The 23,658-nt window shown below is 43.7% G+C and overlaps 1 protein-coding gene across 1 annotated transcript in view; it reads left to right on the forward strand.

Moving 5' to 3' along the window:
• Positions 1-204: 204 nt before the first annotated feature.
• Positions 205-23,658, forward strand: part of LOC106748307 (connectin) — a 104,019-nt gene continuing 80,565 nt past the window's right edge. Inside the window, exons 1-2 of the mRNA XM_014626694.1 lie at positions 205-746; positions 8,638-9,131. Coding sequence (XP_014482180.1) covers positions 205-746; positions 8,638-9,131 — 1,036 coding nt within the window. The remainder of the gene's footprint in view (positions 747-8,637; positions 9,132-23,658) is intronic.

Raw genomic sequence — 23,658 nt, forward strand, 5'->3', positions numbered from 1 at the left:
GGGCTATTTTTTCCACCCTCGCTCTCCGGATTATTACACTGCTATACTATTTCGCGAATATTCACCGCGTAAACCAGTCGAGTCCCCGCCGGTCGTCCCGCCGTCGCGGACGTCTTCGCATCCCCGCTGAAATAACGACGAGCAACGCAACTCGTCCGGAAGCTCGTCTCAAATCTCGTCTTCATCCGTTGTTTCAGGATCACAATGCGTCGGATCGCAACGCGCGTTTCCACGCTGCAGCTGATGCTGCTGGCGATTGTGATGATGTGCTGCTGCGACCTGGTGAATTCGATAAACTCGATGAAGTCGCGCGGACGGAAGAAGGCGAAGACGAACCTCTGCCACATCAAGGACCAAACGGCGCCCATGAACTGCAACTGCTTCAACCAGCATAACGGCACCGGTATCGACTGCTGGGTGGTGAAACCGTTGGCGCCCGAGGACCCGTTCTGGGAGCACTTCGCGTCGCAGACCCACCTGGAGAAGCTGTTGCTGAAGCAGCACGAGAACGGCATCCTCGACTACGTGCCCACGCATCTGTTGCACAAGCTGAAGAACCTGCGTGTCTTCGAGCTCTACTACATGCAGATAACCCAAATCGCCGAGCACACCTTCACGAATTTCTCCCTGTACGAGCTGCGCGTCACCGACAGCAAGATCAGCACGCTGCGCAATTACAGCTTCGAGAACATGAAGGACCTCGTGACCCTCGATCTCGGGAGGAACAACATCAGTACTATTGACAGGTACGAGTGAGGATTGCGATAACGATAGATAGATAGACAGGGTAGGAGATAAATACCGCTGGCGAGGTACTGGTCAAGTATCGATTTCTAGCGAATTAAAAATCTAGCGCCAGATGCCAGTACCGATTTGATACCGCTGGAATATCGAGATGTTAGCAACGGGCCCAGACTCGAACGACGATATCGTAACTCCACCGATTCCCCCCCAGTATTGTGCAAAAATACCAAAAACGATCGATTTCCAATACTAGGACGGTATCGGGAATATTACCTATTCCCAATAATGGTTATTATTGCTGTGCAATTATTGATACCACAACCGTGCCGTAAAAGGGAGGTCAGAATCTAGCCGGAGTGCTTGTTTGTATCCACGGACGTCCGCTGTTAATACCATATGAGGCGGGAAACGTCGGAGCGAGGCATACTCGGATGAAATCGAACTCGGGTCTTCCCCTCTTGTCAGCCAACCGCTTTTACCACTGCTGTTTGAGCTCCATGTTAGCGAGACCTCCTCCCGCTGCTTTACTATTTAAGGCATTGATATCGTAAACGTGAAATTCATACTTCACCACTGAATCAGTACCTCGCCAGAGTCGCCAGCGCTGGCCGAGTGTATGCGACAAAAAGGGTAGATGGATAAATATGTTCCGCTCTCTGGGAAAAACTCAAGCGCGATTTAGATGCAGTGTACACAGGGTGAGGCAATAACGATTACGACCTCCCCGAAACGGCGATTCATCGGCAATATTTGACAATTTAAGTAGTATAATTTGATAATCGGCAATATTTGGCAATTTAAAATCGTTGTAACGCAAAACGAGTTTCTTAAGAATTCTTGTTGAAACTCGCACTACACACGGATTGAAAAATTATTGGCCCGATTATTGGCGCAATTAGAAAACGATTGACCACTCGGAAGTTGAGATATTCGCAACTAAAGACGACACTTTTTACATGCACATTCCTTGAGTTTAATATCCCATTTTTAATTTCTACTTCCAATTTCTCCTAGACATTTGGGGTTTTAATAAAAAAAATTAGATACGAAGGGCCAATATAGAGACGTTATACGCAAATTTCAACTTCGTTTTAAGTTTTAAGTTGAAAATTTATTATTTAGATAGCGAAATAAATGTACAGGAACATAATTTGCCTGACAAATACTAGATTTATGAGTGGCCCCTTGACGCACCGCAGAAAATACTCCGCGATACAACTACCTTAAGTAATTTAATGCGTAAGGTAGGATTTTTTCTTTCGCGCGAGCGGCTACTGAAAAGCGACGGAATATCCAAGCACGAAAGGAAAATCTCGACAGAATTTCTGCGCAGTCTGCCGAGAGTTAACACGTTGTTAATATGCGGGAGTTAACATACTGTGCGCGAGTTACAGCTTACCAAGCGCTGAATATCGTAGGTTTTTTGCGAGCTGTGCGCAAACTTCGGGTCTTTTGCGATTCTTGCGGAATACGAAGCGGATACGAAGTTAAATCTAAAAGCAAATCATCGTTTTGATGATTCCCATTGTGATATCGCGAAGATATCTCGTCTTGAATGACCTCTGAGCATCGTCGAGAGTTAAGAGAAGTCACGGCTAGATTCATTTAATTCCTTTTGAATACGGAACACATTTCAGAGCCAAGCGATCATTGAGGCCAGAATACTTCGAGCTGTCCGACAGTCGATCGTCAAAAAAGGAAGTAACTTCTCGAAAAAGCTTCTCGAAAATCGAGGAAACGACGGGCCGAGAGACGAGTGAGATCTTATTTATTACCGTCGTCAAATTATGCAAAACAAGAAAACGAGATATTATCGTCCATTGCAACGTTTATAAGCTGTTGCTCGCGTCGAAAATATCCGAGTCGAAATTTTTAATTCCACATTAAGACTTAGATTTAGATTAAGATTTATTTGTTTTATTTAGACGGCTTATAGAGTAATAAAAATCTAATTAGATGACACTTTTTAATTTCGCTCTTGAACCTTTAATTCCACAGATTGAATTTTTGTGTCTTAATTTTTTCAACAATACATTTTGACATATTTAAAATAGCGAAAATGGAAAGACATCGTCCTGGTTAAAGAGTAGGAATTACATTATGTTATTAGAATTGAAATTGAATTTTCTATCTTGACTGCTACACAGAAGAAAATTAGTTTTAAATCAAGAATAGATATTCTTACATTTAAGTAAGAATATTATAATCTTCTCGGAAGATTTTTAATCTAGATTTGATTGAATTTTTATTAATGCAAGTGTATCACTTGCACTCAATTCAGGACTAAAAATCTTTTAAGAATATTATAATATCCTCGTTTATGTATGAGAATATCTGTCATTGTTTTAGGGCTATTCCTTTCTGTATAGTACATCGTAGAATTAAAGATTTAACGTAGGACCGAAATTTCGACTCGGACACGTCGGAAAAATTCGTCATGAACATACACAGTCGTCCGCAGCACTCGGGGGGGGTTAAATCGATTCGGTCATGCGAGCGCCTCACGACTCTCGCGGTTTCGTCTCGCTTTCGCAGAACGAAAAGAAGCGGATCGGAGTTACTCGCCCCCGTCGCGAGTCGATATAATTCTCTCACAACGAGTGAGAGAACTCATGCTTGGATTCCTGCGAACTCCCGCGCGGCGTTTCTATCGCGTGACCAAGTTCATATCGCGCGAACGGCAAGCCACCTCGGTGTGTATTTATAGTGTCGCGCAAAAGCCTCGACCGCCGCAGCGGCGAGCTGAGATTACGTTCCGCGACAATCGCGCGAAGTTCTGTCAATCCGGGGAAAGCAAAATATTCCGAATCGGGAATACACTCGGTCATCCACTCGCGTATTTTGAGATCGCCTCGGTCAAAATTGAAATTTCGCCGTTTGTCGATACACGTTCCGCCAGTTCCGCCGACTGTCAAACCCCAAAAATTAAGCGCGTAAAAATTATACGTGTTTGCTTGACTTGGATATTGTTTAACAACAAACAACATAATTTAATATCAAGCATTATTTGGTTTGAATGAAAATGTCGTTCCACTAGAGTAAACCATGTTGACCGATGAAATAAGCAGTATTATTTAGAGGCAATTTATTTATTTCGTTTTCAATAAAGGGCAAATTTATTTCAATTATTAAATACTATTCCACAAAGTTCTTTAATATTCTTCTAACATAATGTTATTTCAAATTATTTACTGTAAATATGAAAAAAAGCGACATTTTGTTAAAATTGTAGTTTCTCACGAAAACAATTGTTTATTCTATTTAAATAAAAGAATTATAGAGGTGTAAGTAAATGCTAACATTAAGTAAATATTGTCACGCTACTCACCCCGAGTGAATCTACTTTTTAGATATTCTTTCTCTCCGTGCAGTGTGACACAAAAATCCGAAACAATCTCCCGAAATACAACCCGTTTTACAACCGAGTGCATTGGTATCTACTTTTATATCTACTTTTTAGTGCAGCGAGAGTATATCCAAATGGGTAGATGCACCTGTATATATACTTTTTCCGGATTAACGGTTTTTCCTCGGAACGGTCGTCTGCCTCGGTAAAATCGCCTCGATGTTCGTATTTCGCTGAAATGCGACTTTTCTGCGAAATTATGCCCCGCTTTCTGAATATCGAGATTTTGATTTCTCGGTGGACGGCACATCGTCCACCGAGAAATCGGCTCGTACTTCGCGGCCATTGAGCTCCGCTTTTGCGCGGCGGCTCCCCCCCCCACCCCCTCCCCCGCTTTTCCTCTCTTTTTTTCTTCCCCTCTTTAACCCAAGCTCGCGTGCCTCAGCGCAGCGAGTCGTGCCGCCGCAGTCTCTCAATTATAAATTTCATTTTCGATCATCCATTAGCGCCATTATGTCCAACGGCATACGAAATTGCCATCGGACGCCTTTATCGCCGACCGGCAAAAAGGCGACGTCGCCCCGGCGTGCTCTGAGTGCTTTCGCGGAGCCCCTTCTTACGCGGGCGCGCGGAGGAGCAACCCCCTAGATGCGCGCCCTTTATAAAGCGAACGGAATGCATAGCGTCATCCCGCCGAACGCTTATAAATATGCATAGACGATGCCTTCGACGCGCGGTGATATTAACGTCGCGACGGCGACGACGACGATGAGGCTGAATACAGTCGGCGGCTGCGGCGACACATTTCTCACACGAGGAAGCTCCTTATCGCGAGCGAACGGTGCCCCCCCCCCTCTCCCCCGAAACACGCGTGTTTTGACGTTCGACGGAATTTTAAATCGCTTTTATTTACAAATTTACTTCTGCTGCGCTGAAAAGAGAGATTCATCTTGAAGGTTGAAGGGGAAGAAGGGAAAGGAATAAGTGGAATTAAAGTAGAAAAGGAGAATTAAACAAATGAGAAGGCGGTATTATGGTTCCTATTTACACTTTATACAGTAATTTTGTTAATATTTACAATTGAAAACTTAACGATTACGTTCGTCGAAGTGTTGTTCAGTCGATTCCGGACTCCAAGTTACGAAATACTTGTTACTTGGGACGTTATTTATAAAAATGTGACGGCGCTGCATAACGGATCGAAGAGAAACAGAGGTGACTTTTCACTCGCTAAAATAAATTCAAGCGATTAATTTGGTTTAAAAAAACAATGTTCCGTTAGAAATTTATACATTTATGCAAAATAAAAGTTTGGAGAGAACAACAATGAGTATAGCCGCAAATTTTTAATACAGATATTGACTTATTTATCAGAAGGTAAAAATGCAGACTGTAAAAAAGTCAGTTTCTGCAAAACGAATAAACTTTTAAACATAACTTAAATTATTCACTTATCGAAAAACTACTTTGATATGAAAGCCTTGAAAAAGAGGTGCAATGTAATCGCTAGAATTCGTCACCTAATAGCGGAGATATTAAGGAGAGCCATAAAGGCCATCATATACTATACTATCATATACTATCATATACTACCTTCTCTAATAATTTTATTAAAAAAAAAAAAAGTTCGATTATTCTTGTTCTGCGCACACCAACACCGGCGTTTCCGCTTTTATTACCTTTTATCGCCTATTTTTTCTAATAAAAAAATATTTTTTTTCTCTTCTTTTTCTTTCTTAAAAAAGCATATATATATTTTTTAATACACATTGGGACAACGCGTCAGGGAGTGTTGATATATTGGAGAGTCGCCGAGGAAAAATATGAATTTCCGACGGAGATTTATCGCATTGATTGTTCATCGTCTGCCAATAATACGCGAAGCGTATTATCCTCGCCGAATCCTTCAATTAATTAACGTTAAATTGAGATAAATTCGTGGCGCTGATTTAGTCGGCTTCAACGTGGCCTCTCTCTCTCTCTCTCTCTCTCTCTCTCTCTCTCTCTCTCTCTCTCTCTCGAATTTTTCCCTTCCACTCGCGTAAGGATTTTCCACTCCGGAGTGATCACGTTATCGTTATCGGTCTGCTTTCGACTCTCGACTGAATTACTCACGAAATTAACGTAATCTCCTCCGCCAACGTTTATTTTCCCCTGCGGCGAAGATTCGCCGTGTAAAACCGTCACTCCCAACGGCGGATGATATGCGTTTCCCGATTATTAATAATTCCGCACATCCTTCCCCGTCCGTTCCGATTAATTCGATTGTGACAAGCGCCGACTAATTTTAACTTTCAACCGTCGCGTCCCGACTCTATTTGCATTTTTATATTTAATTTCAATATTCGATAATGCGCACACGTAAGAGCCGTAAAACTTGTTACGCCTCACGACTCTCTCTTTGCTACGCTTTTCAATTATATATTTAACGTCCACTTGCCGAGTCTGCCGACTTTTTCGCGCTCATTCGCGCTTCCTGCAGTTAAGAAAGATGAAGCGTTAAAATGTCATTTGTAAAGTAATAAGTTCCTTATATATTTAATGTTCATCTCGTTTTCCCTTTTCTCCATCTCTCTCTCTCTCTCTCTCTCTTTCTCTCGCTCGTTCCTTTTCCTCATCTCCTGAAAAGTCTATCTGTCATATTGAAACTAATTACGTAATTGCATCTTGCAACAACTTTATTAAACGCTTTGATTAAAATTACACAAGGCGCACACCGCGGATCGGTTACATCTCCTTTCATCCTCGGACATCATTAAGGATCCCGTGCTAATTAATGCAACGGTTTCGCGAGGGAAACGAACAATGAACGAGGCGGTGGCGGTTCGATGAACAACCGATCGAGGAGAGACGACCTCGGGTCATTCTACGCATAAACAATGCAACGCCCTCCCCCCCTCTTATCATCTCCCTCCCCGCCCAATATTCCAGTCTATTCTATACTCGACTAGAGTCTCTCAAATTAGAGTCCGGACATGTTACGATATGTTACGACCATCTACATTCGATGTATCAATGCAGATTAAGGCTATGTAGTATTATAGTCCGTTGTTAAGTATCAAAGGACATTGAAAATGCCTCGCGACAGAAAGATCAATCCGATCAGGTTCAAAGTAACAGGACACATTCCTTTTGTCCTCAACAACTAAACCAATCAGTAAGAAGACTGAAGTGTCCAGGGAAATTCTGTACTCTATTCCACTCTACTATCTCTGTCCTTCTTTCTCTCTCTAAGCGGCGCGAAGTTATCATTCGGATGAAAAGCGAATAGAATAGGCTCCGTGGGCAACTTTCGCGAATGGAAGACACTCGCTAGCGCCGATCTGAATACGGTCGACATGAGCGTAACGAGTTTGCCGGGGGAAGTTTTCCGTTTTCGCCCCGTCGAAGACAATTCGGCGCGAGACCGTCATCGAGTTCCCTCGCAGCCGCTCGACATTAAACGGCGGACGCCGGCGAGATACCTTCCTTTGCTCTTCTCTTCTCTTCTCCGGTCTAGTTGTCTTTCACTCTAGTCCCTCGATTCGAGGCGATTCGCGACTTTAGCGCGCCTCTCTTCTTCGCCTTTGTTCTCGGCCCTCGAGTATAGTCCTCACGCCAACGTTCAGCGGCGACGCGACGTCGCGGCTATATATCGTGTGCATGAATCTTTCACCACGTTCTCTCGAGAGTTCCGAGTCACGCATAAATTGCAATTAATCTAAAAAAATGAGACTCACACGGCAAAGACGGAGCTGACGGGAGCCGGAGGTGAAAGATGAGAGATGCGTGCGTTGATATTTCATCAATCTTTCTCCGGTAATTTAATCGTCGGCTGAGTTCCGGGCAAATTATCCGGAAGTCAGCGAGGTTAAAAGAACGTGTTGATTATTTCTGTTTTTCACACAGAGATTTCTTTAGATTTAATCAAATTTCTTCGATTGAAACAATGTCTTTTGGAACAGAGCAAACGAATGTTTGATTCAATCAAGATTATTCAGTTTCTCAAACAATAAATAAATAAATATATATATATTTGTTTTTTTTTTTTTTTATATGTGCCTTCTCTATCGAACGTATTATAGATTTTTATATAATATACCGGCTCAACGTTGAGCCAACACTCACGGCCAATGTTGAGGGAACGTCGGTATTCTTGAGGGTCCTCTGAGAGTCTCCAGAACGTTTCCCATAATGCTTGCAAGCGTTTTTAGAAAATGGATATTCGAAGTTGCTTGATATCCGATTATCTTTCAGAAGATGGTGGTTGTTTAATATTTGATTATCTTCCAGAAAAACGCCGTGATTCTGAATTGCTTAACATTCGGTTATCTTCTGGAAGATTCAGTTATTCCGGATTGTTTAATATTCGATTATTTGGCAGAAGATGGTGATCGGGGTTGCTTAATATTCGATTACCTCGATACTCCGAGTGCATTTGGTTCTTACTCCCGATTTCAACGAGAAACGTGTTAAAAGAGGAGCCGCTCAGCCATACACGATATATTTAATAATATGATTTTCCGCCGCCGCTCTTTCCTCATCTCAACGAGCGCTTCTGCTTACAGGAACACGTTCGTGAACTTACCGTCCCTGCGCACTCTTTACCTCGACCGCAACCAAATCGGCGTGGTGCATGACAAGGCGTTGAAGCACCTGACCATGCTGCAGAAGCTCGTGCTGAACCACAACAAGATCCGTACTATCACCCGCGACACTTTCCACGGGCTGCACAACATGCAGCATCTCGACTTGCGCTACAACGACGTGCAGATGATCGGTGTGAGCAACTTCGCGGAGATGTCGGAGCTAAAGGTGCTCCAGCTCGACAACAATCGCATCGAGGCCATCGAGATGCACGCGTTCCAAGGTATGCGCAAGCTGCGCAGGCTCTACATCAGCGGCAACCGGCTGACGGAGCTCAAGACGGACTTCCTCGTGGGCGCGCCCCACGTACAGTTCCTCGATTTGCGTCACAACGTCCTCAAGACCATGCCCTTCGAAATCGTCAAACCGATCGTCCTCAACCTGTACAACGATAACAGCAGCTTCTACCTGAACGGTGAGTACCTTCAATTGTGCGGTGTGTTAATTACGTTATCATCTCCGCGCTCAAGTCGCGAGTATGTATCTCGATATCTTTTCGAAATATTTTCCCGTTATTATTTCCCGAGTGGAAATTTTACGGTCGTACGCACGGAGAACAATTGTTTTGCCGTTGTAGCGAGACTACACATTCTTGCTGCTGCATATTCGTCCCGACAACGAGAAAATTCGACACAATCAAATTAGCGAATCGCTCGTAATCAGAGCAGAAACGATTTTGTCGCAGGATTAGAAGAAAAATTTTGCCGAGCATGAAAAATCTGCCGTGCCAGCGAATGATTTTTCTCTTTCTTCTTCTCTTAATTGTACGCAATATTGCAAGTTTCAATTTGAATTCGGTAACGCAAGTGATTCATTACCGCGGTTTCCTTCGAGTCGAGGCTTAATAAGGAACTCGTTGAAAGCTTCGAAATTATACTTTTACATTTTTTATCTTTGCCAAATCGGGAAAGAATGTATCTCGACTGCTATTAGAGATACTGTTCCGAGTCGAAATGTTAGTCATACGTTTCTTATATTTAATATTATAAATTTCAATTTGCATTCGATGTTATAAATAGTTTCCTCCGCGTTGAGGCTTGACATAGAACTCGCTGGAAGCTTTGAAAATAATATATGAGAATTGAAAATAAATTATTTCCAGATTTCTCAGATTCCTCAGATGCAATAAGCATTTTTAGAAAAGTAATAATCCGAATTATTTGATAGTCGGATATCGCGATATTCCGCGTACATTTAATATTTATCCTTTATGCAATTCTCCAATATCCGCGTGTTAAGATAGGATCCATTGGCAGCTCTCGAAATGGTTGCAACTCCTGTAACCGTGAGCGCTTTTAGAAAATGGATGTTTGGAATAATTTAATATATTATTATCGTAATATTCTTTCCGTATGCATTTAATATTTATTTTCAATTTGAGTAAGCAACGTTAGTTAAGTTATGTAACTTAATCAGATAGAGTGCACGCGATGTGCAAATATTAAATAATCGATATTCCTTCTCCTATTTTTCTCTTTCTCCGTGTAATTTCTTTATTACTCTTTTTTTCTGACACTGGAAATTTCCCTAAAAATCGGGAATTCAGGAAGAATGACGGGGAAGGAATCGACACGGCGAAGATAACAGTGTTTAAAAACACCAACAGAGATATAAATCCGAAATCTGTTGTAACAAATCTAAAAACGGGAGAAATAAGAAGACACATAAAATTTAAGGCGACACTCACGGTCGGCGGAATTTTGTCAGAGGCATAAATCAGCATAATCAGAAGATTTCGCATTTTTTGCCGATCGCGTTGACCGCTTTTACCGACGGGCTTCGCTTCGTGCTTTCTCGGCAAGTGTCGTTACGTATCGGGCCGGCGGGCGACGCAAGTGCGAACGTTATTTTTTTCTATCTTCGTCGGACGATTAAAACACGTCATCGGTAGCTCTCAAGATGGCTGCTCCGGTCGTGCGCTCGTCGGCGTCGCGCGTGTGTGTTAGCACGTCCTATGTTATTTTAAAGTTTCGGAACACCTCGATTTTTCTCCAATATTTCCGCAGAACTGTTTGGTTTCTTCACGGGGGGAAAAAAGGGAATCTGGCGGGTTTTAAGCACGAGCACTCGTGTATTTTTCTAGAGCGAATTTTTGCACCCTTGGGACAGAAAAACCGGAGAAGAAATACGTGGAAAAATTGTGCGAAGAACCGGGGTTTTTCCGAAACCTTTAAAACCGTAGCCCGTCCCGACGATCGAATCGTAACGAGTGTCAGTGGCAGTAATGATAATGACAGTGTCAGTGAATGCGTGGAGCCAAGATGCTGGATCGGGAGAAGCCAAGATGGCGCCGACGCAGACAGCGATAATTCGTATGTTTCCGAAAGTACGTCTAATCGTTTATTACACCGTTCATAATTCCAATTTCAACGAGCGTCCGACGAACGAACTTGCCGAGAATAGGGAGATAAACCCGAGTCGAAATTTCGAAATTCCTCTGTTTCAAAACCGGCATTCGTAGATCGTTCAATAAATAATCACAACGTCGTGAATTCATGTAAATTCAACGAGAGATATCGATCCAATCAGCCGAACAACGGCGAATAAATACGATTCCGTGATTAAATTATTGTTTTCAATCGGAGATCGTGAATAACTTACGAAGTACGCGAGTCGAAATTTTGGTCCTAAACTAAATTTACTTAGTTCTACATTAAATCTTCAAGTAGAAAAACGGAAATAACTTTCTATTTGTAGCATCGAAGAAGAAGCGCTAATAGTAAAGGAAATTTGGACCCTCTCGGGGGCAAATTTTGAATTCTATATTAAGTTTTCAAATAGAGGAAACGGGAATACCTTTCCATTTATACACATATATAACATCGAAAGAAATACAAGAAATACAAGACCTTTGAAGACTTCATGTCGAACTAAATAGACTTAATGTAATATTGAAATTTCGGTTACGAATACCGGCCTGAATCTTTATTTCGCCTCTAATAATGCTGCCTGGACTGCGAGTTGCATTTCGAATCCGCGAATATCCTCTTATATTCATTTTTGTAGTCGCACCGACCCAGACAGCACGTTATCTAAAATCGGGATCATAACACGTTTTCAAGATTTTAGATGTCTGGGGAATACTCAAACTTAGATCTTCGTTGGTACAGAGCATAACTGTTATCTTCGCCTTTCCACCTCTGATCAGCTATTTTAAGAGCTCCTAACTTCTTCGGGTTTACCATCGTTGAAGAAAGAAAAACAAAATTACGAAAAAGTTATGCACGAAGGAAGTTTGTTCTTTTATTCATCCATTATTCCTGTTATCTGCTGATATTATAATTAGTTTAATATTCGCTTATATCACGTATTCTATCTGCAATTATATCATACAGTTATTATCATTTTGTCTATTGATATTAACGATAATAATAATAAAAATTCACGCATTAATAATAAAAGAAAAAAACGCGAGTAGAACATCATGATAATTGAATATTAAATAATTTTGGGGATCCATTTTCTGCAAATGCTTGAAAAAGAGAGCATCCGCAACCATCGTAGAGCTTCTAGACGGAACCGTAATATAAGAAAAGCCGTGAGTAAATACATGTACGATTATAGCTTTCCGTTGATCTTCCAAGTTCAAAAACGAAATTTGCAGGATTAATGGACAAACGAAATTTCGACTCAGAATTACTTCAGAACTGACGACAGCGTCAGTTTTTCGTTGGTTATTCTCGTCCGTACTTTTTAAGCGGACTCGGCAGACCTCGTTGAATTTAAATTTCGGAGAAATCGAGCGCTTACGCGCGGAACGCCGGTGTGAATTAATCGTTCTTTGCATGGAGAGAATTTTATGGCGAACGTCGCTTTAAAATCTTACAACACATGTTTTCTCAACGAGACAAATTCTGCCGACAGTTTATTCGTGCACTACGGGAAACGCGGTAAGATTGAAAGAAATTTATGCAGAAAAGAAGTTATAACATTCTCTTTCCGTGTGATATTACTCGCAATTGCGAATTGTGATTGCCTCGTGAAATATATTTAACATCGGGAAGGGTAAGTAACGCGGCTACGACGCCCTTCAAGCTTAGGAGGGCGACGCAGTAGCGTGGGCTAACAGCTTGTAACGAGCTAAAATAAGCGACCAGCTAATTTTGATTAATTTCAAAGACACGAAAGCTCGGCAAAGCCGTGAGCCGTGAAACGAGTCTTGCCAGAGAACGAATCGCTTCTCCGCAAGTTCAATCGCAAAGTCCCTCTTTCTCTCGCTGCGAATACTCGAAACTTAGAACGGCGTTTTGCTCGAGAATTCAAGTTGATTACACTTGACGATACAAATAACGGAGAGTTGAGGATTAACGCGCGGAAAATATACGCCCGAATATCGCTACTTCGGAGAGGCAGAAAGTAATAAAAAAAAAAAATTATGAAACGTCGATTTTAACCGGGGCGTCGATTTTAAACGCGCCGTTATGACGCTCTGAACGCCGTTAATGACCCCTCGTCGGATTAATCGGCTAAATGTATCGGATCATGCTTTTTTATTTTTATTCGTTTTCGAGCAACGCTCGCGTCTCGTTCTGCCTTTTTTTTTTTTTTAATTTTTCCACGTTTGCTTCGGCCTAGCTCGTGCGCGCATTAAACTACGTTCGTAAATTTTCAAAATGTAATGCGTTGATGGCTTTGACGTTGCCCTGGCCGCAGTGCAGGGCGGGATGAAAAATTTTTTACTGCAGCGCGAGAGTGTAAGAGGATTTCTGCCGCGTTAATGGACACGATATTTCTCGTTGTGTGTCTCGTGACGACGACGACAGCGGCGCGGTGTCATCGGCCGCCGCCGGCCGGGGCGAGAATGTGTCAGCGATCAAAGCGATTGCGGCCACGTGATTCGTTACGAATTAGGTTGTGAGCGTGTCGTCATTGCAGCGCACTGCTCTCTACGCGCGGGGTTAGGCGACTCCGGCTTCATTAGCTTTAAAGTGATACAGGCGGAAATTAGGCCTCGCAATCACTTAGGCGCGTGGAGTTAGATACGGGTCAAGATCCCAATCCCCGGAGCGACGGCTCGTCGAATTCCCGTCGGAGACGAATTGAACCGGAGAGGAAGGGCTCTCGGGGTTTCCGCCTTTTTCGGAAAATGACTCGGTCGAATCGGCAAATCCGGCGTCACAACGAGGTTCAGCGAGACTTTTAACGTTTAACAGATTAAAACTTATTACTTCTCAACTTTTCGTACGAGAGGAAGAGAGGGAAAGGTTCTTGGATTTTTTTGTTTTCTAAAAACGACGCGCAGTCGAATCGAAAACACGACTCGTACGGCAAACTTCAATGAGGACTTAATACTTACCAGGCTAACATTAATTAATTTTTGATCTTCCGTATTTGTGCAAGAAGAAAAGAGGAGGGTTCTTGGATTTTTTTCTTTCTGAAAACGACACGCGATCGAATCGAAAACTCGATTCATACGACAAGCTTCGATAAGATCTTAATACTCTTGTCAAGCTGAAATGTATTGCTCTCTAATTTTTCGCATTGTGTGCGAGGAAGAAAGGTTCTTGGAGTTTTTTTTTTTTTCCGAAAACGTCGATCGAATCGAAAACCCGACTTATAAACTAAGCTTCAATAAAGTCTTCATATTTACCAGACCGAAATTCATTCGATCTTCTGATTGCTCGCATCGTGTCCGAACGCACATGTACATTTTAAACATCGATTATTATTCGACTAATTTATTATCTTAACAGCTCGAGGCATCACATCATATAATATGCTAATCTTAATCGCATTAAATCATATCACATTACAGAACTGTTTTCACAGCTACATTTTAATTAAGCCACTCGTTTAAAATCCCCCTACTTCCTCCCGTGTCATATTATTATAGTCACATCGCATATCCGGAGGGTGGTGAGTGAATAATTAAAAAGACCAGTGAATTTCGGCCGGGTAAATGTTGAGCCTCTATTGAAGCTCGGCGCACCTCCGCCGTAAATTATTATTGGAACGAGGTAGTGTTGAATGGCGATCGTAAGAGGGGCACTCCCCCCCCCCCCCCACACATGCGNCCTTAGTTTCAGAACACCCTTTACAATCCTTTTGTTTCACGGTTCTGCGCACTGCCGTTCCTTTGCCACCGTCCTCTTTAAATTCTCGTCTCCCGTTCGAGTTGGACATCGCGCGGCTTTATTTCCATTAACGAAACCTCCCGTCTTTATAATACGCGCGGACCTTTACGATTCTCGTGCTCGCGCTAAACGCGAGAATTCCTCGCGCCCATTGAGATTAACGAACGACGACGGCGGCAAAGAAGAGGAGCTTCCATTTTCCTCTGCGAACTGACGTCCTTGATGCTTCCGTGGTTCTCTCGCGGCCGACATAAAAAAAATGGTGACGCGACGCCCTCCGCTTGCTAAATGACGACTTTTTTTCCCCTCAATCCTCGACCTCCTCTCTCTCTTTCTCCCTCGCCGACTGAGCACCGCTGCGCGACGGGCTTCGAATCGAGTCTTCGCGTCGTTCGTCGAACTTGTCGAAACTCGCCGGCTGTGCGCCGACGGCCGTCCGGATGGCCGGCAATCACGGCGACCCCGGTTGCTCGCTGCAGCGACGTACCACCAGCAGCGGCGGCAACAACAACAACAACAGCGGCAGCAAAACGATTGTTGCGACTCCGCGGAAAGTTGTTACGACGAACCGTTCCCGCCCTCCCCGTCCGCCTCTCCTTTCATCCCTCGTCCCCCGCGATTTTGCCGAGCGGCTAATGGAGTCAGATCGGTACCACGCGAGGCGAACTTACTCGTCAAAACTTGAACAAGTTTCCCCGCGCGCGCACAAGAGCGGCGGAGAGAGAGAGAGAGAGAGAGAGAGAGAAGCGGAGGGAGAGGAGGTCAACGTTTTGCAAAGCGTGAGAGAGAGGGGAGGAAGAGGGAAGAGGTAGACAGAGAGAGGAACGGAAAGGAAAGAGGGGTTGGAAGGCAGCTGCGAATTATGCGCTTAATGAAGGACGTGATGGACACGAAATACCGCGACGTAATCGCTCGCCTGGAAATGCTACGGGTGTCCGCTTTAACCGTCGCTTCGTTGGCGTCCTGACGGGCTCTTTAATAGCATATTCATGGCTTCGGACGGGAAAATACTTCCGGTGGCGGGAAAACGTTCGACTGAGGGAATATTCCCCGGGAATAAATTCTATTTCCCGAAACACTACTTCTCTCTTTCTCTCTCTCTCTCCCCCGCCCCCNCTCCCTTTGTCCTCGCTCTTCCGATTATCGGGTCTCCGTCTTGCATATTCGTAATTTCTCGAGTAACGGTAATGGAGACGTTAATTAATACTGCACTCTTGCGTCGTCGTGCGTAAACACACACGTCGTAACACACGGTAACGTACGCGCGCGTTGTACGTTTTAATAGCTATTATTGCGACGATATCTGCGAATTACGATGTCTAGGAGTCGCGGTTTTCGCTCATACTTCCGTATCGCGTTCTCGTCTGCTCGCCCGCGTTTCCGGGCGCGCCTTCTCTCGCTGATCCTCTAACGGCAAGGTGGACTTTCAGAACGTTCAAAGCGTTTTTCCAACACGTTTCACTGCAATTATTTCACGTCAGCTGGCAAACTTTATTGTACTTTTTTTCTTCTCATCTGTGAATAAACAGACGAAAAAATCTCATATTGTTATTTCTTTTGTTCATTTTGTGCGTTAATCAGATGATAAATGAAACAAAACGGAGCATGGAGTCGGATCCGACCCCAACCTTGCTATTAGAAGATTAAATTTCCAAACGCGACGCGTTGGATATGAGGGAGCTCTCTCAGAGTCACCCCCCTCCCCCCTCCCCATTCGTGAGATCCGCGAGCTCCCTCGACCGCCGGGAATCTCGGCACACATTTGAGCACCTCTGTCCTCGCTCTGCGAAGACAGAAAGATCGCACACGCAACTAGGTTTTCCTCTCCCGCTACTCTCGTACTTAGCGCTCGTCAATTTATCAATTCCTTCGTCGCCCACTCGCTAAACACTCGGCGGCGGGAGAAGCGGGAGGACGCGCGGAACGTACTTCAAATACCTCCCGCGGAATGCTCGCGCGACGAACACTCGGCGAAAAGATCCCGGCGGAAGCGGAAGCGGATTCACATCGGAACTTGAAGCGGGCATTAATTCATTATTGCGAATCGACGAGTGTTCGACGAGAAGAACAACCAACCGAATGAGAGAAAGAGAGAGAGCCTTGAAATAACAATGGAAAGTTTGCGCAGCCAGGAAAAACTTTCCGGCGACTTTTCTTAGAGAGAGAGAAAGAGAGAGAGAGAGAGAGAGGCCGGCTATAATAAATTAATTGATCAATCGAGGGAAAGAGAAAAGCGACAGAGGGAAGGTTTCCACGTTAAACATCGCGCGGAATTAATTGCTCCGCTCGTCGTTTGTACGTCGGTCTTTCGTGTGTTCCTCTCTATCTCTCTCTCTCTCTCTCTCTCTCTCCTTCCCGTTTGTAATATAATTTTCCTTTCATTTATTCTCCCGCTTACATTATCTCTCTTGCGCGGCGTTTCTGTTGTCCTACGCCATCTTAACATTCTATTCTTTGCGTTGAGAATCGGAAAAACGCGACGAATGAACGTTCCGTGAAACAGAGAGAAAGAGAGAGGGAGAGGCGGGGGAGTGGGGGGGGGGAGTCAAATGAGAAGGTAGAAATTTTCGGAATTCGATGTTGTTCGTGCAACGGGAAGCGATATCAGCGTGTAGTAACTACCGCGCTTCCGCCGTTATCAGTACACCGCTATTACCGGCCGCCACTACTACCAGCACAGCGCAACAAGCGCGTGTAAAAAGTGCGATGAGCCCCTAATCGTCGGGCGCACGCTTCCGCTCGCGTGACGTCTACATATTTATAAGCGGTTGAATAATCCGCGCGCCATCGCGATGGCTAATCATCGATCTCTCCTCCGCCGCTGAATGAATGATTTATCCGGGAGCGAGCGCGCATCAGTCACTGTCTCGCGGCGTACGCCGACGTAACTTAACGTTAACGCAACGCAACGTAACGCGACACGAGGCAAAGGGGAGGCGCGGCGCAATGCGACACGAGGCGATGCTGCGAGGCGCTTTGTACCGTTCGATTTCTATCGCTGTGATTTCCAATTACACGCCCCGCGCCAATTCTCCGATCCCCGATACTTAGTTCGCACAGTACGGGTACGGCCGTGCTCTCGATACTACAGCGCGCCTTCGGAGCCGGTAATAGCAGCGACAGCTTGAATTCTCGCGACTCTCCAAAGCGACTTCCCTCCGAACTGTGTCGTTCGGAAATTCCCGGCGAGTAAAACGCTTTCCTTTCTTTCTCGAAATTCCCCGCTTTCCCGCGTCGCTCGCAGCTAAAAATCAGACGGGATTTTGAAGCGGATTGCGCGAATTGTCCCGGTATATTTTCGTCGGGCCCGGAAGACCTAAACAATTTACTTCCCGACCGTCGATTTCGCAAATTTCCGCACAACGGAGCGCGCTCCTTTCTCTCCCGAATTCATTTGCTTTTTTCCGCGTCGTTCGCGCGACTCGGACGGGATTTTAAATAGGTCGTGCGAAGTAACGTATTCGGATTGTTCAGGTATACTCTTTCAAGTGGTTCGGCAAGTTTTAATTTGCGATTTTCTCGAATTTCCTGTATCTTCTATCTTAGAGTTTCATCTTCCCACGTCGCTCGCAAGCAAGAATTGTACAGAATTTGGGACGAATCGTGGGATCGAACTGCTCGAATATATTTTCGTCAGGCTCAGAAAATTCGAACAATTTATCTTCCAACTGTCGTTATCAAATTTCGGCCGAATGAAACGTACTTTCCTTTCTTTCTCGAAATTCCTCTTTCTCGTGTCGCTCGCACAAACAAAAATCGTACAAAATTTTGGACGAATCGTGCGATCAAAATATTCGAACTACCTAATATATTTTCATGAGGCGTAAAAAATTCGAACAATTTATCTTCCCGTCATTCTAAAATTTCGGAGCTGAATGAAAAATATTTTCCTTCCTCTCTCGAAATTCCCCTTTCCCGTATCGCTTACAAGAATCGCATAGAATTAAATAGGAATTATTATTATTATAGAATCAAGTTAACCAAAATTTTATTTGGAGATTATTCGAATTTCACCTTTTCCTTCATACCGGTGTACAAAAATGTTACCACCTATTTATTCTTATCCCAAGAGAAATATTCAATTTCGCAGAATTAATAACAATGATTTATTATTATCGTTATTATTCATTTTATTACAATCATAATTATCATCATAGAATTTGGAGCAAATCGCGCGACCAAGATGCTCGAACCGCTACGAATACATTTTCAGCAGCCCCGAGAGATCCGAACAATTTAAGATTCGAGCTGCTGGCGGATGGCCTGAAAATTCCGCGCGGTATTCGCAACCGCCGATCGGCCGCGATCCGAGTCATCAGTTTTCCCCGACGAGAAGAATCCGCGTCGCGTCGCGACGACGGCGATGGCATCGATGCATAATCCACCCATATCGACCCGCGTGCCGCGCGCGGCATTCCGTCGCGACGCGATGCGTGCCGCTAAATGAAACGCGCCTCCTCCGGCGCGTCGGGACGCGGCGTCTCTCCGTCGAGTTCAAGAACCCCGTTCCTCCCACCCCCTCCTCCCCCTCACCGATACCGAATTTCCTCCGACCGGCGCGATCAAAGACAACCGACATCTGTAAAACGGCCCGCGTTTAATTCCACTCATTGATTATTACTTACTCCATTGTTCAGACGTAATCGATTGTTCGACTAATTGTTAATGCCTCGAGAACGAATCCGCACTCTGCGAAATTCATTTTCAGAACAGAACGATGAGAAATGGACTAATGAGATTTGAAACTGTAACTCGGTCTTTTAATTGTTAAGGCGATGATTAAAATACAGGATGAAAGAGAGAGGGGAGGGGGGCATTTGTTCCCGCTCGAGCTGTGTAATATAAAGCAGAATACCGCGTGTGTAGTCGCGAGTGGAACGACGAAACATTAGGTCTGTTCTTTTCAGCCGTACCAGGCTGCACTTTTTGCCTTGAGAGCGAAACAAAGTACTACCTACCTTGGTTGTCTTCGAAAAATATGAAGGTAGGAGAAAAATTTTTCTCCAACGGAAAACTCTCGCATCGATATCAATGGTTATCATATTACTTTCCGCATAGTTAACCCCCCTCCTCTTCCGGTTTTTTAATCGTTAAAGAAAACAAGAAAAATGATTTTTTGTGAAAAATTGGTTTCTTTGCATCTTAAATGATGGGTTGGATTTTTAACTCCCTTTATGTCATATTAATGTAACTCAGAATGTTGAGTAATCTTATTTTTGGCAAAATTTTTATTCTTCCTTTCATCTTTAATTGTAAACGGCGCGTAAAGTGACGTGGAAGTCAACGCGGATTAAAAAAAAAATTACGTACACTGATAATATTATAATTATACATATTTTTTACATATTTGTTCACAATGTATCTGCTGACATTTCTTTGAAAGTAATATGTTATTGCTTATGTGGCGGGTTCTGATTGAACACACGTGAATGTTTCTAAAAGAATTTTTCCACCCTTACGGAAAGAAAGTGAATAAAATACCCGGAAGAATTGAGATGAAAAAACCAGTTTTTTTACGAGGCTACAAAACTATAAAACTTCCCGTAAACTTCTCCCGCCTCTTTATTAGTCGTTAGAATCTTTCTATTTCTCGAAGATATTTTAAGTGGTGATAGTTACCGCCTCACCCAGGCGAATAACGGCAAATTCGACGGTGCTCCGACGGTATTCGTCATCGTTCGAATCTCATTAGTAGACGAATTATCGGCCGGTCTCAGATTGAAGGAAGGGATAATCGTTTCGGTTCGCGCACCAAGTCGGTTAACTCGATTCTCCTTCGATATCGCGGCGCGGGAGCATTCCTACGCACGCGTTCGCAGGGCGCTTTATTGATCAGCAATGGATCTCTCGTGCCGTCCGCTCGTAAATCGCGACGGTGACCGAGTTGCGCGACGCCCAAATAATAGAAAGCTCTATGTAGAGATACACTCGGAGCGCCGGCCGGGTGCGACGGGGCCATTACAACCGCGCTTAATCCTTTCGCAGAGCTCGCTCGAAAACAACGTGAGGTATACACAGGACGGGTTCCTCGAGACGATCGAAAAGTAGCGCGGAAAAATCGTCGAGAGAACGCGACACACGCGGGGAAAGGATTAGCGGCGGGAGCTGAGATGTAGAGAGGCGGGTAGCTGGGGGCGTATTATTAATTGTCGTCACTCGTGGAACTTATCTCGCGTGATATACTTAGATCTCAGGTTGGAGTTAGATATTGGAATATCTCAGTTGAGTTATACACGATATGTGTGCATGTATGTGTGACGGTATATTTAGATCGCGACTTAACTAAAAATTCACGTGTAATTTCAAAGTTTTCAAGTGAAATCTATCTGACATATCTTTTTATTTGATTGATTTATTGGATTACACCGTATGTCAGATCTGAATTTGGTCCCGAGTTTCTCGGTTGATTCATGTAATAAGGTGAATGTCCCAATTAGTAACTTCACCGTGGAAATAAATTATTATAATAATACATGTATTAAGCAATTAAAACACTTATTTTATTCGAAAATTGTAACATTTGGGATTCTAATTGTATTGGATTTTTTTAAATATATTAAACAATTTTAATTATCTGGTAACGTGTTCTCAAAAGTGACAGAAGTATCATTTAGTGACATGTAACTTTCATTTTGTCTCAATTTGTGACGTATTTATATGCATATATTACAGGTGACGAACAGCGATGTAAATCTAAAGCAGGTATTCATAGTCAGACTTTCTACTTGGGGCCGTCTCAAGTTTATCTTCAGATTTTGTACACAGAGGAAAAGGTTTCTTTAGATTTAATGACCATGTTTGTTTGACTCTTGGATTGAATATAAACAATATAATTTAATATCAAATATCATTTTGTTCGAAAATGTTGTTCTTTCATTAGAATAAACCACGTTGTTTGATAGAAAAAACAATATCAATTAGAGAAATAATATTTCGTTTTCAGTTGAAAAAAAAATTTACTTTATTACATATTAAATATTGCTCTATTGAAACAAAACGAAGTTCTTTAATATTTATCTAACCTAGTGTTATTTCTTACAAATAATTTATCGCTCGTGATAACCATTGTAATATATTTGAATAAAAGTAAAAAAAAAATATGTTATTTGACGTAAAGATATTTATTCGCGTAGAAAATATTGTAGAAAAGTTACCACAAAGTTTGAATTATTTGCAAATGCTGGACCATGCCGAAATTATAATTGAAATTATTATGCGTGTTGTATTTTTTAGTGATGCATCTAATGAAGTACATCACTAAAAGATTACAACACGCATCATAATTTCAATTAAAATTCCGGTTGTGTAATTCAATTATAATTTCAGTTATAATTCCCAGCATTACAAAATTTTGCGATAATTTTTATTGCAATATTTCCTTCGTGTTGTTTGAGAAACCAAACAATCCCATTCGGTGAATCAAACATTCGTTCATTCCCTGCATTCCAGAGGGAGATTACATTTATTTCAATCAAAGAAATTTCAACAAATCCAAAGGAATCTCTTCCTCCGTGCGGCCAATGAAACGATTCGCACAGTATCCGAAGATGAACCCGATCTTAAATACATGATCGCCCGGCCATAAATACATCGCCCTGAGCTACATTTTTTACTCGGAATTCCCGAACGTCGCCGTTGTCTCTGGCCTTTTCGCTTTTCGCTTTTCCGAGCAGCGGACCCGGCCGAAATCCCATGTCACGGTCGAGCAGTCGCGGGATCGACGCCGTGAACGCGCGTCGGGTCTCGTCGCGAACGGGGACGGCTAACTAACTCGCTTAACTCGCGGAGAATATCCGAGTATTTTCTCGTAGCCGCCACGTTAGGCAAATTGCTCGCGACGCTCCGTCGCGTTTTATTTACGCCGCTCGTATCCTCGAATATGGCTGGGCGCGCGACACCCTTCGCCCCCTCCCTCCCTCCCCGATGTAACCCCCGGAGATTTACAGCGTCGTTCGTCGGTCGCGGCCGTATTACGGCGAATTAGCGTTCCGCTCCTAATCACGCGTCTCGGGGCGCGCTCACGCCCTCGCGATATTACGTACACACACTTATACGTCGCACATAAAAGCTGCCGAGCTCTCGCGCGCGCGACGGAAGCCGTAGGACGTAAGTCGCGCAATTTTACGTCTCCGTACGGTGCGATTATATCCGAGATTATGCCCCGTTATCTCCGCCTCTCGCCTTTTCCACCTCGATTCGCCGCCATGCGCGTGTCTCCGACTGTCGATTTGAATTTGCAATTTCGCCGCGATAAGAGGAACAGAAGAAAAAGGCCACTCGCGTACAATTCTGTGCCTCTGTGTGTGTGTGTGTGTGTGTGTGTGTCGGGAAAGTGACCGCGCGAGCCGCGTTGCAATATTCAACGTGCGTGCGTCGCGCACGCGTACGTAAATATCACGGGCGCGGGCGAGCGCGATCGCGCGTATTAAGATCGGCGCGTACGCACGGTTAATCGTTATTTATATAACGTCCTGCACGCAGGGGTGAAATAAAGGGAAAAACAGCGCCCGGAGAGAAAAAAATCGCGAGGAGAACAAGGAGACGGCAGGCCTCTGTGCGGAGCGAGAGAGAGAGAGAGAGAGAGAGAGAGAGAGAGAGAGAGACTCACGATACCGATCGATGGGAAATTTTCCTCCCGATGAGGCTGGAAATTAACTTCATGATTCTCGCGGTCGTCCAATCGAGAGAAGTAATATAAAAAATATTACTTGGTTTAAGAGGCTGGGAAATGATTACAGATAATAACATCACTCTGATTTTAGCGTTTTTTTCCCGTGGACGTTCAGTCTGCGAAAAATTGACCGATATCCGCGACACGTTACAGCCATGGGTTTGCTTAGATGGCGGCTCGTTTGGCGCAGAAATTTC

Source organism: Dinoponera quadriceps, unplaced genomic scaffold (assembly GCF_001313825.1).
Source record: "Dinoponera quadriceps isolate SergipeBrazil2010 unplaced genomic scaffold, ASM131382v1 scaffold2723, whole genome shotgun sequence".
In the NCBI taxonomy this organism is placed as follows: domain Eukaryota; kingdom Metazoa; phylum Arthropoda; class Insecta; order Hymenoptera; family Formicidae; genus Dinoponera; species Dinoponera quadriceps.